The sequence below is a fragment of the Gymnodraco acuticeps genome, unplaced genomic scaffold (genome assembly GCF_902827175.1).
Source record: "Gymnodraco acuticeps unplaced genomic scaffold, fGymAcu1.1, whole genome shotgun sequence".
In the NCBI taxonomy this organism is placed as follows: domain Eukaryota; kingdom Metazoa; phylum Chordata; class Actinopteri; order Perciformes; family Bathydraconidae; genus Gymnodraco; species Gymnodraco acuticeps.
The window spans coordinates 2,113,637-2,129,316 of NW_022990335.1; the positions used below are offsets into that span (position 1 = coordinate 2,113,637).

Here is a 15,680-nt window from a genome sequence, read left to right on the forward strand (position 1 = left end):
TCCTTTGATGGATACATTTTTAGCATATACATATTTGTTGTTTCTACATAATATTTTATACTTTTCTGTATTCAATGCTTTTGTCTATGCTGTTCAGTTATTTTGTATTTGTTACATATTTTGCAACTGTACCATGTTTTTATTAATTTCTTGAAAATATGCCACATATTTGGGATGGCACTATTTCCTTTTATTTTAATTGTTAGCCTATGCTAAAGAAATTTAAGAAAGTGTTTCTTCTATTTTAGACCACGGTGTGTATGATGCAGAATGATTCACTTTGGGTTACTGGTGTTGTTTAGCGCTATTTGTAGTGACTAATAAATATTTTACTATTAATATGACATGAGACAAAAAAATGCATTGGTTCCTTTTGATTTATAGAGACAAACAAGTTATTCCAACTTTCTGCCTTATGAATTGTGGAACTCCAGGTTATTGAGGGCTCGGAGGCAGAGGAAATGGATGTTGCCGGTGATGGACATCAAGCGCTCCAAAGCTGCAGCAGGAAACCTGATGTTGGATAAGTCAGGGTGATTGAACCGAGGGTCTCCCACCTGTTGCACACCCTCGACACGTGGAGGCAGAATTTTGGGATGCTTTCTTGACTTGGTGTCGTCACCCGGTGAAGGGAACCTCATGTTTTTGGCATTTATGGTTTCCTTTCCAAACCTTATTTTGGAAACGCGTTTTAAATCTGTGTCGTCATCCAAAGAAAGGTCCTGCATGCTTTTCATAAAGGCCTTATGAAGAGACGCCATGTCTGGAACAGTCTCAGCAGGTGAAGGGCTTGGAAACTGTGGAACCTCATAAGCTTCAAGACTGAGAGGCTGGATCCTCTGACCGGCCACTTCATTATCCACAGAAGGAAACCCAATGTTCTTTAGATATGGGTACGTCTTCTCATCAGTTTCTCCTTTGTCAAGCACAGGACGACTGGACTGGATTACAGGGCTTTCCTAAAAAAAGTCACATTTTTGTAAGTTCATTTGTTTAGTAATAATGGTTAAAGTATGTAAGCAAATCATAGTATGCAATTGTACATTACATTTTGTAAACGTGACAAAAATATTGGGAGTATATTTTGAAATAAATATGCTTATTTGTTACATATGTTTGCTAACATTTGAATAGCTGTAGACAGAATTTGTGAAATTTTAACAGTTTTGTGCACGGATATCATTTGCAAGTAAACATAGTTTTAGCTAGGCCTATGTATCATTACATTAATTTCTTCAACATACTGTAAAGCCTTGTCTGAGTCTGTAAGTCTGAGAGATCTGCACACACATGTTGTATCTGTGTATGAGATATTACAAGCTTCAATACATTTACAACATTAACTCTTTTAACAGGTTAAAATGATATGTGTGCACAAAACGTTTTCACACATGCACTAAACATTTCTACAGCTGCATAAAGAAAAGGTTCACACACAAGACGATAAACACATGCAGGCTTTGAAATTACACAAGCTTAAATGATGTTTCACCCCTATTTGCTCACATAGTCATGTCATCATTTGTGTTTTAAAAGCAGGGAAAGAGAAGGGTATCTTACAGTCGTCCGACCCTTTATTGGGTACGCTTTCCAGTGAACGGACATGGTGGACTCGGTTTAGCAGTCTGTAAAACAGCAAAGAAAGGATTTTTAGAAAAGTAACAATCTTTTAAGCCTCATATTCACATTTTTAACTCCTCAAACTACAATGTTAAAACTAAATGTACGTATGGGAAAACACCAAATCCTAAATATGTACAGATTAAATCGTCCAAGCCTTACTTAGTTGATGTATTTCAACCTCTGTGATGCCAGTTGACTGATGAATTAGAAGCAGTTTTGTAAAATGCTGTTCCGTTGCGATGGAATGAGAACACTGCTGCTGATTCTATCAGGGGTTCAAAAAAAATGCAGTGCCGTGGATGCGCCTCTGCATTTGTATCAGTTCTCTTTATTTGTGCTTTAAACCACATTCCCATCCAAAGATTGATTCAGGGTGCTTGTCACGGAGGTGATCTCTGGGCCCATAGGTCTCGGCCTCCGTTACAGGTTGTATAGCTTAATTGTTGTTGATTGTGTTCACCTGGTGCCCTGTGGTGTCTCCTCCCCCCTCACCTGTGTCTTGTTGGTTGATTAGTCTGTGGGTAATTAGGCTCTGTGTTTCCAGGTAGTGTGTGTGAGATCCTTGTTGCTGCTGACTGTGTTCATGTAGACAGCAATATTGAGGCTGTGAATCATGTGTCCATGAGGAATAAATGCCCACACCGGGTTATATTTGAACTCTCTGCCTCTGCCTCCGCCTCCTTGCTTGGCCACTCAACGGTCAGCTTCACAGTGCTGAACTGATGTTTTTTGGTCATTCAAGAGAAATTGAGAAAACATTAAGTTAAGGTTGAGCAGCGCAGGATGGACCCAAGTGCAGACAGACAAATGTTTAAACCAAAAATAACCTTTTTCAAGGCGACTGGATATGTGCAAAAAATTACAAGAACTCTCTTTCCCTCATAAATCATAAAAAGAACCACAAAAAACAGAACAATGACCAACTTGACCAATCAAGAGACAAGACACAGCTGGGGAGGGGAGGGAAAACACAAAGACACCAGGGGGGTATACTACGAAGCAGGATTTTCGCTTAGCCGGCTAAATTCAGGGAAAACTCCGGCTTTCCGGTCCTACGAAGCTGGTTCTCTTTTTAGCAGGCTAGATCTCCATGGTAACTTATGCTTAGCGGCTAACCTGGTCGGGACCAGGTTAGGTTGCAGGCTAAGAGCTCAACTCAGTGAAAGCACTGCCTGCAGTGCTGACCAATCAGAGCTCAGTGTGCGGAGTTTAAAGCGATCAAGTCATATTACAGGAGAAAGGAAATACAGAAAAGCTGGAAAGACGGCCGGCAAAAATCACCGACTGTGTGAACGTGAACATTAATAGAATATCACCTCCCATCTTAAGAGCAATCTGACTATTATAACATTAGCGTTAAGAAAGCTTACTGTCGTTCAATGGACAGCTTCCCCCCCCCCCCCCCCCCCCCCCCCATCTATGTATATACTCGCATTTTAGACTCTGTTACTAACTGTATATCTGTAGACTTGGTATGTTTTAAATGTCCGGTTAGGATGTATTAGAACGAAATCTAAAATGAAAATGGTAAACAAGCAATCTGTATGTAAAAAACCACCTGTATGTAAATTGTAAATAAGCCATCTGTATGTCAAATATGTCTTATATGTCTTAAATGACATGATGAATTGGAAATGGGGGACCCTGATGTAAACGAGACGAAAGTCTTTCTCTGGTCTGCATCCCCTTAACAATTGTATGTTTTGAGCTGTACTGTACTGTACCCAATATACAAGCTGTTAATACACTTTTCAATCAATCAATCAACTTAAATATATGCCACAACATAAGTAACCGGATCAGAGTAACATTAAGTAGGCCTACAGTCCGTGGCATATCACTTCATAATGTATCATATATTTCCTTATCTGAGTCAGCTGAGACGTATCTGGCCGTGCAACACTCACAGTGTCACATACTGTATGCAGAAGTATTATTTTAAGCAACACATTAAGTTGACGAAACACTCGAGACAAATGTAATTAAAGTCAGATCGTGTTTTAGACGGGGCCGTGATATCATAAACCTGTTAATGTACGCATTCAAACACTTGTTCTTTTGCCAGCTGTATTCACCTTGCAGGTGCAGACTATGTGGCTTTTATCCTGGATAAAGTGTTTAAGTCATGGATGTTTAAAGTTTAACTTCTTCATTTTTGACTAGTATTAAAGTTGACTTTTCATTCAGGAAGTATGACGCTGCGCTGTCAGTACGCTTCTCCATGTTTGTGATTGGTCGAATGCTCCAGATACCATCCCTCATGTGAACCCGCACCTAACTAGATAGGACACGGCTGGCTTGAGCGATCCACTTGATAACCCGTGTCGTAGTACAGTTTAGCGAGAGCGCGTATGTTTTGGATTAGGCCAACCGTCTAACTCAAACATATCCAGGTTAGGTTGAGCCAGCTTCGTAGTATAGGCCCCAGGTGAACAGAATCAGATCATCAAATAGGAGGGAAAACACAGACAGGAAACAAATACAGACTAGGCACATTTACACAAGTACTGTATTTAATTACAATTTTGAGATACTTGTACTTTACTTATTATAATTCAGAGGTAAATAGTGTACTTTTACTCCACTACATTTCGTTTTTTACTTGACAGATTTGGATTAAGGAAGTGAAATATAATCAAGTCTTTAATGACTAATGCTTTGTGAGAGAGGGTGTATAGTGACACTTTTCACTGTCAGTGTGTGTACACACACTCATACTGTACGTCTTAATTAGCTTTATTGCTTCAGCCCTAAACATGTAGTCCCTACAGTTCTGTGGAAAGGTGCAGGTGTGTGGTGGGGGTCTCACTTATTGACTGACTTTTCATTTTATGGTTAACAGTTCCTTCAAAATGGATTAAACCTTAATTTAGCAGTGAAAAGGTGATATTGACTAAATAGAATATCACAATGGAGCTATACTAATCATCAGTAAATATTTGCTTATCTCACATATAGCCTAATGCTATTTCTATGCTACAGCGTATATGTTGACACATCAATAACAAAAATGTAACTTAATTCACACAGCATACAGTAGCACACATTGAAATTGGCTGCAATATGTGATATTAAAAAATAAAATATGGATATGACGCTTATAAGAACACACAAGATAATATCCATGCAGTATATAGTTCAGAGCCTCTGAAATGTTACTATCCTTTAGTATAGATTTAGTTTTTGATGCTTTTTTACAGTTCTGATCACAGACTTTCTCTATTTTAAGTGTTATTTGTTAGCCTAAAATACATAACACAAACAAAGTTAGCATTTGTTAGCATAATAACTGATGAATATACGTGAAATCTTGAAGTTACTATATTGTGTGGTGGAAATCTGATATCATGTCAGCCCTGATGATATGTTAAAGCTAGTATTGTTAACCCAAGTGCAGACACCGAGACACGAGGCAGAGAGCTAATAAGAGGATGGTTTATTTAGCGTTTGGGTCGGTAGTGAGGCCTGCTGGGTCAAGGGGCAGAAGGTGGGGTCCAGTGAGGGGTTGAGCCAGGATTAGAGGTTCTGCTACAAGGCTGAACAGGCAAGAGACCCATGGATGGATAGAGGCTGGAATCAGCTGGTTCCTGCAGGCACATTAGATGCAGAACAGTAGTCAGTCAAACACACATGGGAAAGAGATCAAAAAAATGTCTCTGCCTGGACATGATTGTGTGTGGGCTGCGCTAGGAAACGGATACCTGTGTGTGTTTGTGTAATATCCCTCAGCGACTGCACACAGTATTTTGGATTACATTTGAGGCTCTCCAGTTTGCAAATATTCCAGTAGGTGGAGGTAAAAGCTCAGAAACGTTTCACCAGCAGGAGGACCTTTATGCTCAGCGTGTGATGTGGACACATGCAGATTCATGTACTCTTTGAAACAAAGCAACCTTCCACTCCCTCCTGCTATGATACTGTGCTGCTGATCCCAAATCAATTAGAACATCATCAACAGTTGTCTCCATTGAACCAAGAAGCCCCTTTGAAGCCATTTGAAAGCACATAATCTTGCTTTCCCTATTTTACTTCCTTCATTACGATGTATTAATGATAATTGGTAAAAGATAGTCTGACTGTACCACACAGACACACTATTCCTGTGATTCTGTGAAGGCAGGGGGCCATTTCTAATTGTATCAAGAAAAAAATGTGTGGCTTAGAACAAAGTCTGTTGACACTTCCTTTATTGGTTACCGTGTGTGTGTGTGTGTGTGTGTGTGTGTGTGTGTGTGTGTGTGTGTGTGTGTGTGTGTGTGTGTGTGTGTGTGTGTGTGTGTGTGTGTACCTTTTCATGTCACACACCACCCAAGGCCAGTTTCTAATGGAAGTTTGTAATGGAGTCTGTAGTTTACTGTAAATCTATTTTTGATTTACCTCTAAACTTTTTTAGCTAAGTTTGATACAATGAGTTTGGTCAAACATGTGTTTATAAGTCCAAATCTATGTAATAGAAGACTAAATAATGGCTGTGTTTCAGCCAAGGCACTATGTGTTTTCCATCCATGCCCCAGCCAGTTTCCTGTGTGTCGTTTCCCCCTCCTGACTGGCATTGTTAGCCGGTGAAGTTCTTCCCAGAAACTGCACCTTACAAGCTCAAGTCTTTTGACGTCAAAAAAGATTATTCCGACCTCTAAAACCAAGGGACTAAGACGGATTTTGAAGAAGTACCTTCACAGAGAGGAAGGTGTGGGGAAATTGTGTAACCTGGCTTTTTTTCCCCCTCACCTTTGCGAAATTACGCACATCCCATATGCAAGAGGATGAGAAGATGTTTGCGGTTGGAGACTCGTCTGCCTCTACAGTGTTTTTGTACTCAGCTGTAGTAGATCTCAGCATAGCGTCCTGTCAGGGGGTCTCCTCTGTCTCTTTGTTCAAGTAGAGGAAGGAAGGGGAGAAAGTTCTAAACAGAGGTGTATTTTGGACCACTGCTTCCACGAAGGAAGTGAAACTTTAGTGCTAGTTGTTAGTTACTTTTCCTTCATCAGATCTGGTTACAAACCTAACTTTCTCAACCTGCTGTTTCTACTGTGATCTGTCCTCGGAATCAGACACAACATGGACTGCCTGGCTGGTTACCGGAGGTCCCGTCACAAACATCTTGCCTCGGGTAGGTGACCCTTACAAGCTGGACAACAGTGAGGATGAACACTGTCATTGGTTGAATATAGATATTCGGAAGAGATCTAGGGTTGATATTTTTTATTTTTCTAAATAAAAGACTGGACTGACTATGAAGCGGCGGCGCAAGTACTGGTTTTGGAGGCGGAAAGGTAAAAACGCAATGATGTGTCTGCTCTGCTGTTATGGTAAGAATTGAATACTCAATTTTTGGCTTTACACTGAAAACTCGAAAATAAAAAACATTAAATGATGGAAAAAATAATAAGAGTTGATGTTTTTCTGCCCATCCTTTCACAAACGTCACATGTGACTCACCTTTGACCACTGTAGAACATTCCCATGACTTGTTTAAGCCCTTCGGCTCTGTCATCCTTGTTTAACTAGCATTTATATAATCTCTATTTTCTACCGGCAAGCAGGATCCATTTTCTAATACACTGAACAAAAATATAAATGCAACACTATTGTTTTTGCTCCCATTTTTCATGAGATCAACTCAAAGATCTAAAACATTTTCTATATACACAAAATAACCATTTCTCTCAAATATTGTTCACAAATCTGAAAAAATCTGTGATAGTGAGCACTTCTCCTTTGCCGAGATAATCCATCCCACCTCACAGGTGTGGCATATCAAGATGCTGATTAGACAGCATGATTATTGCACAGGTGTGCCTTAGGCTGGCCACAATAAAAGGCCACTCTAAAAATGTTCAGTTTTATCACACAGCACAATGCCACAGATGTCGCAAGTTTTGAGGGAGCGTGCAATTGGCATGCTGACAGCAGGAATGTCCACCAGAGCTGTTGCCCGTGAATTGAATGTTCATTTCTCTACCATAAGCCGTCTCCAAAGGCGTTTCAGAGAATTTGGCAGTATATCCAACCGGCCTCACAACCGCAGACCACGTGTAACCACACCAGCCCAGGACCTCCACATCCAGCATGTTCACCTCCAAGATCGTCTGAGACCAGCCACTCGGACAGCTGCTGCAACAATCGGTTTGCATAACCAAATCATTTCTGCACAAACTGTCAGAAGCCGTCTCAGGGAAGCTCATCTGCATGCTCGTCGTCCTCATCGGGGTCTCGACCTGACTCCGGTTCGTTGTCGTAACCGACTTGAGTGGGCAAATGCTCACATTCGATGGCGTCTGGCACGTTGGAGAGGTGTTCTCTTCACGGATGAATCCCGGTTTTCACTGTTCAGGGCAGACAGACAGCGTGTGTGGCGTCGTGTGGGTGAGCGGTTTTCTGATGTCAATGTTGTGAATCGAGTGGCCCCTGGTGGTGGGGTTATGGTATGGGCAGGCGTATGTTATGGACGACGAACACAGGTGCATTTTATTGATGGCATTGTGAATGCACAGAGATACCGTGACGAGATCCTGAGACCCATTGTTGTGCCATTCATCCACGACCATCACCTCATGTTGCAGCATGATAATGCACGGCCCCATGTTGCAAGGATCTGTACACAATTCCTTGAGGCTGAAAACATCCCAGTTCTTGCATGGCCAGCATACTCTCCGGACATGTCACCCATTGAGCATGTTTGGGATGCTCTGGAAAAATGGGAGCAAAAACAAAAGTGTTGCATTTATATTTTTGTTCAGTGTATTATCACCTGGCTGCTCTCCCGCATAGACCATTATTTCCAACTCTGCTGATGTGTTGCTGTTCCCTCTGACTTCAAGTCCTAGGGCTGTTCAAAACAAGGGGGAACTTATCTGAAACGTTTACCACTCTGTAGTATAACTTTGTAATTATAACATTGATTTTTTTTAATTCTTTGCAGTCCGAGGGTTTGGTAAATGCAGTTGTTTCAGTGAGTGTGTTGATTCATTGAGTTGCACTCTTCTCCATGTGGACTTCCTGCCGCTGTGCAAGGGAGAATTTAAATCCACCCAGCTGGGAAAAAAGTGTTTTGTTCTGGGGGGCCTGGGAACCATTTCCCCCTTTAAGACCCTCTTCTAAACCACTCTGGCCTTTTGGCAATGTCCCTGGTGGCCCATTACCCAACTGCATTATCAGAGCAATGGAAGTGTGAGTGTGTGTGATATAACGTTGCAACCCTTCGAATGTGCTCCTTTCTTATATCAGTGTGTATTGCTGGGTGAGTCACCCTTGTATTTAAAAGCAAAGGAGAGGAAACACTGTGAGGTGTTCTGCTTTCATTCTCATTGGCAGGAAGGAAAAGGCTGGGAACACCCGTAGTCCCCAAGTCCTTTCACCCAGACTCATTGTTCCAACGTGGAAGAGGGTGTCACAAATACTGTAACACAAATTTGTGCAAATACATACTCATTAATTAGGTTGATTTACGGTCAATTGTGTAAATGTTTTACTCTGAGTGATTGTGCAAATAGTTATAATCATAGCAATTACTGTGTTAACGTCTTAATGTTATATAAGCCTGTCAGCACAGAAGAGATGTATGACTTGCTGGAATTAAGTCTTACCCCCTGATCCCACTGGAAGCGTCTGCGCTGCGCTGCGACCTCCTCCTGCGTCCTAACCCACCAGGCGCGTTTCAAAACGTTGCGGAAGTGGAGCGTCGTGTGTGCAGCCCCGCAGTTGTTGGATGAACATTCCACTTCCTGCCTGCGCCACGTCAAAAATAGGATTCATCCTATATTTTAGAAATTCCTTGCGGCGAGGAGCTTCTGGGACGCTTCGAGCCGCGGCGCAGCGCGGCGCAGCGTGTCTGGTGGAATAGCACCCATTGACTAGAGTGGCCGCGATCGCTAAAAACGCCGCAGCCGCAGCGCAGCGCAGCGCAGACGTTGTCAGTCAGATCAGGGCACTTGTTAGCCCAGTCTGCTGAAATACGATTGCTGAGTTAAATTATGTATAGGGAAATGTAATCAATCCTGTTAGCCAGGACGTGATTTGTAAAGGCAAGGCAAGGCAAGTTTATTTATATAGCACCTTTCAACACAAGGCAATTCAAAGTGCTTTACAAAAAACGAAAGACATTAAGAAAATGGCATTTAAAATCAGTCATTAAAAAGAAAAAATACATGGATAAAAGTTACAGTGCAGTTTAAGATGTGAATAGTTCAATTAAAAGCAGCGGCAAAAAGAAAAGTCTTTAGTCTGGATTTAAAAGTAGTCAGAGTTGCAGCGGACCTGCAGTTTTCAGGGAGTTTGTTCCAGATATTTGGAGCATAATAACTGAACGCTGCTTCTCCATGTTTAGTTCTGAATCTGGGGACAGAAAGCAGACCAGTCCCTGAAGACCTGAGAGTTCTGGATGGTTCATAATTTAGCAGTAGGTCAGAAATGTATTTTGGGCCTAAACCATTCAAAGCTTTATAAACCAGCAGCAGTATTTTTGAAATCTATTCTTTGACACACAGGAAGCCAGTGTAAAGACTTCAGAACAGGAGTGACGTGATCCACTTTCTTAGTGTTAGTGAGGACTCGAGCAGCAGCGTTCTGAATTAGCTGCAGCTTTCTAATAGATTTTTTAGTGAGACCTGTGAAGACACCATTGCAGTAGTCCAGTCTACTGAAGATAAAAGCATGGACAAGTTTTTCCAAATCCTGCTGTGACATTAGTCTTTTAATCCTAGATATATTCTTTAGGTGATAGTAGGCTGATTTAGTAACTGTTTTAATGTGACTGTTGAAACTCAGGTCAGAGTCCATGACTACACCTAGATTTCTGGCTTTATCTGTTGTTTTGAACATTGCAGACTGAAGCTCAGCGCTAACTTTTATACGTTCTGCCTTGGCTCCAAAAACCATTACCTCAGTTTTATCTTTGTTTAATTGGCGAAAGTTCTGACACATCCAGTCATTGATTTGTTCAATGCACTTACTCAGTGTTTGAATTGGAGCATAGTCTCCTGGTGAAATGGTTATGTAAATGTGTGTGACATCCGCATAGCTATGGTAACTTATTTTGTTGTTTTTCATTATCTGAGCCAGTGGTAGCATGCAGATGTTAAAGAGAAGAGGCCCCAAGATGGAGCTTTGAGGAACCCCACATGTCATATTTGTCAACTCAGATGTGTATATACCTACAGTATAGAAACAACGTTTTTTCTGTCCTTTAAGTAGGATTCAAACCAATTTAGAACTGTTGCCGAAAGTCCCACCCAGTTTTCCAGTCGTCTAGTAATATGTTGTGGTCAACAGTGTCAAACGCAGCACTGAGATCTAATAATACTAACACTGAAGTTCTGCCACTGTCTGTGTTTAAGTGGATGTCATTGAAGACCTTTACAAGAACAGTCTCAGTGCTGTTTGGACAAAAGCCTGACTGGAACACATCGAAACAGTTATTTAAATGCAAGAAATTACTCAACTGTTGAAAAACTACTTTTTCAATGATTTTACCTAGAAATGGGAGGTTTGATATGGGCCTGTAATTGTTCATTACTGAAGCATCTAGATTATTCTTTTTTAAGAGCGGTTTAATGACTGCAGTTTTCAGGGCCTGTGGAAAAATACCTGAGTGAAGAGATTTGTTTACTATATGAAGTAGATCTGAGGCCCTGCAATGAAAAACATCTTTAAAAAACCCTGTTGGAATAATATCAAGGCAGCAGGAGGAGGATTTCAGAAGTTGAATAATGTCCTCTAGGTTTTTATCATTAATCTGATGGAATTGTGTCATGGTGTTTGAATTGATATTAGGTGGACATAGGGACAACACATTTGCTGTTCCTGATGCAGAGGCACTGACTGCTTGTCTGATTTTCTGAATTTTGTCAGTGAAAAAGGAGGCAAAATCATTGCATGCCCTGGTGGATAGAAATTCAGAGGCTACTGACACTGGGGGGTTAGTTAGTCTGTCGACGGTAGCAAACAAGGCACGTGCGTTGTTTTTGTTTTTGGTAATGATGTCAGAGAAGAAAGACTGTCGTGCGTTTTTCAATTCCAAATTATAAAGGCCCAGTCTCTCTTTATAGATTTCAAAGTGAACCTGGAGATTTGTTTTTCGCCACCTACGTTCAGCTTTTCGACACTCTCTTTTTTCTGCTCTCACGGTCATGGCCTTTCTCCATGGAGATATTTTCTTCCCAGTCACTTCCTTTACCTTAGTTGGAGCAATGGCATCTATAACATTTTTAATTTTTGAATTAAAATGATCTACTAGCTCATTTACTGAGATGTTGGCAGGGGCAAGTGTGGAAGAACAATTCTGAGTAAACATTTCCCTAGTATTTTCAGTTAAATATCGCTTTGTGGTTACCTCTTTTTGAAAAATTTTGTGTACAGAAATAGAGCTCTCAAAGACCACACAGGAATGATCAGAGAGTGCAACATCAGTCACCACAACCTTAGAGATATTCAGACCCTTTGAGATAATTAAGTCCAGAGTGTGCCCCTTATTGTGTGTGGGCTCCGTCACATGCTGAGTCAGTCCATAGCTATCAAGAACACAAAACAGTTATTTTGCCCCTCTGTCCTGGGGGTTGTCAACATGGATGTTAAAATCACCAACAATGACTAGACGATCAAAGTCAATACACACTATAGACAGCAGTTCAGTAAAGTCATCAAAAAAGCTTGCACAGTATTTGGGTGGTCTATAGATATTTAGGAACAGAGCTCGAGAGGAGCATTTCAGCTGAAGGGCCACATATTCAAAAGAAGCAAAGTTCCCATAAGATGTCTTCCTGCATTGAAGGGAATCATTGAACAGAATAGCAACTCCACTTCCTTTCTTATGCATTCTTTCCTGACTCATAAAACTAAAGTTGGGAGGGGTTGATTCGATAAGAACAGCTGCACTGTTATTCTGTTCAATCCAAGTTTCCGTTAAAAACATAAAATCAAGATTGTGCTCAGTGATAAAATCATTGATTAAAAATGTTTTTCCTGCCAGAGACCTGACATTTAATAAAGCTAGTTTAAGTTTGTTAGATACACTATCAGTAAGATGTTTTGTGACAAGCTGTGGCTGACATGGAATCACTGCTAAATTTGATAAACTCACACGAACGTTTGAGCACTTCCTGTTTCTAAGCTGATTCACTGCTCTTAATCTATTACCTATCAACACAGATATCGGCAAAGCTACTGGCAGGCAGCCTGCACAGAATATGAATCCAGGCCGGTGAGGTAGGTGGGTACATGCAGGTGATAGCAGTCTATATGCATACAGTAGCTTCACACAGCACTTACAGTATTTTATTATTTTAGCAGTACACCATTTTAAAGGGGACCTTTTTAATGGTAATTTTCAGGTCTCATAATTGTATCTGTATTTTCCTATTCTGCTTGTCATAAGGGGGCAGGATAAAAGCAATGCAAATATATAAAAGTGCACAGTGCAGAAAATATCAACAAGAAGGAAGAGCTGAATGTCACTCAATTGTCCCCCCAGTCTCATTTGCATTCAAGATGGAGCAACCCTGTCTCCTAAAAATTACGTTCCCACAGAACTAAACTGCATTCTCAATTACGTTTAGCTAGAAACGTATTTTCTCCTACGTTACTTACGTTCGTTATGAACGTATCTCAAATACGTTTATTTTCTACATATCTTCTAGAAGCATATTTTCTCCCACGTTACGTTTCTTATGAACGTATCTTAAATACGTTTATTTTCTACATATCTTTGCCATTTATTGTCTTGCTTATAATAATGATAATAGTCATTTATAAATATCATTTTAGAGCACACATTTGAAATCAGTAGGCGAGGCTGTAATTTCGCCAGCTGTTACTCTCATGAGCGAGGCAGAAAATAATAGTTTTAACATGCCAAAAAGCTGCTGTGTCGTTTATTGCACCTCAAACATTAAAACAAATCCAGAGTTACATGTTTCTGTACTTCCTCTAAGAAGAAAGGACAGTAACAGAAGATCTCTGTGGCTTCAGGCTTGATCGCCGTTCAAATGACAGCGTTGGTTTCCCCAAAACTGGGCGGGGCTGTAAAGTGATGTATATTTTACTCTCATCTATTATTCAAAACCATTCTATTTATTCTAACGTAAATTACATGCCAGTGTTTTATGTTTTTATTTTAAATCGTATAATGTCGGACTTTTTTTCCCGTCTGTGAGAAAAATAAATGGGGCTTAGAGCCTCAAAATACTGAAATCTGTATTTTTGAAAATCTTTTTTTCCTTATTTACTCAACAATAACACACAATTATCCTTGTTTTTATTTATTCGTTTAATTCTATAATCTTGGGCTTTTTAGCATGCGTTTTAGCCGTAAATAAAGTCACCGGAAACAGACGTACTGTAGGCCTATAAGGGACATTTTGAGGATACACACAAACCCACTGAACAGATTACCCAAGATCCTCAGCTTGAAGCTCGTTGATTGGATGTTTAGCCGCAATGCATGTTGGGATATGATGTTAATGCGATATGATATCCGAAAAAAATAAATAATAATAATAATACTTTATTCCGAGTGTTCTTGCTTTTCTCTTTGGAAGTCATCACATAACGGCATTGTAATACACAGTTCGGCTGCATTAAATATTATACATCTGCCGTAGTTCTTTATTTACAGAGCCCTGATGAGAAGACTTCTGGACAAACAGGAGAACTGCCGCCAAAACTGAATATGTGACGTGGATCATAAATATATCAACAATTAAACAACACCTTGCATTTCTTTTCACAAAATACGACTCCTTGCAGTATCAATACTAATTCGGTTGACTTTTATATTTGATCCAATTGGTAGATAGGTTACATTTACACCATAACGGTGCACAGCTGATAGAAAAGGACTTATTATATTATTATATTAGATATTACTGATTTTCTTTGAATATAAGAATGTAAATACTGAGTTGAGAGAATAGTCAGGGAATTTGGGTGATGGGAGACACATCTATGGAATCACAATTTCAATAGCTTACCATTAAATGACGGATATGGCTTTCTGTCTGTGATGTTTTACAAATCAGATATTAATGTGTAGAAGTAAAGCATGAAAAATAGTATAGCAATATCCTGTAAAATTATGTAAAATCATGAATAAAACTACACATCTTCAGATGTTATACATACATAAGTGTCCTACACTAATAATACAAAGTTATTATTAGTATGCTGTGTGTACCTTGTGTGCACCGTCTAGTGGTTAAAGCACGTTATTGAATTATTTTTGTTGAATAATGTTATTTGATGAAAAAAATATTAAGAGTACATACTTTCATAGGGGGAAAGTAGAAGGTCAATGATAGAAGTATAGAATATAAAAAAATCAAGAAGATACTGTAAGTGATCTCTACAATAAAACAGTTTAGTGCTGGATGTACAAAGATATTAATATGAGGATGTGCAAAACAGACAAACTAATTAACCTTTATTAACACATTAAAGAATACTTTAGGTTAAGGTCTTCTTTCAAATAAGAAAAAAGCTTTGGGGGTATCTACAGATACATATTAAGCCTGACAAAGTACTTAACGTCTAATGTATTGCTTTCCTGCAATGTTAACTATGTTGAAGCACTTATTTTAACTGATATTATACACATTAATTATACTCTTATGTAGATAGTATAAGAAATGTGCAGAATTTGACAGTTTAATGGTGGAAGTACACACATATTGATAGATGTCTTGTAATGCACTGTTGAGGAATCTGTGACCCAAGTTTTTCATTCATTGCATAACTACACCGTAGTTGTATATGATATGTCAATAAACCTTAGAAAATCATGAAATCTTGAAAGGGATGTGCAAAATAGCAATTATTTACAGTTTTTAATTAACTATTAGTAGAGAATAACAAGTAATGAATATACTTTATAGAGATCTGCAGATAAATGTTTAGTCTTCTCAAGCACCAACTATCAAATATCTCTCCTGATTGTTGGCACTTGACAATCACCTTTCCTGAATTTTACTCAGGTGTAACTAAAGTCTGCTTTAAGGGTTGTTTATATTTCACATCATTAATCAGAATCTGCAGAGTTACTAAAGTAAATGTAGTGGAGTAAAAAT

General features: G+C 39.6%; 1 protein-coding gene across 4 annotated transcripts in view; it reads left to right on the forward strand.

Moving 5' to 3' along the window:
- The window catches only part of fgd4a (FYVE, RhoGEF and PH domain containing 4a), an 80,451-nt gene that overhangs the window by 6,477 nt on the left and 58,294 nt on the right, over window positions 1-15,680 (forward strand). The window contains exons 1-2 of one of the 4 annotated variants that reach the window (XM_034223359.1): window positions 6,322-6,733; window positions 6,843-6,932. The exons of 1 other annotated variant lie outside the window; for it this stretch is intronic. In XM_034223359.1, coding sequence (XP_034079250.1) covers window positions 6,682-6,733; window positions 6,843-6,932 — 142 coding nt within the window. In that variant the 5' untranslated portion in view covers window positions 6,322-6,681. Of the gene's footprint in view, window positions 1-6,321; window positions 6,933-15,680 lie in introns of those variants that run through there. 2 more of the 4 variants (XM_034223351.1, XM_034223354.1) reach the window with 2 other exon arrangements.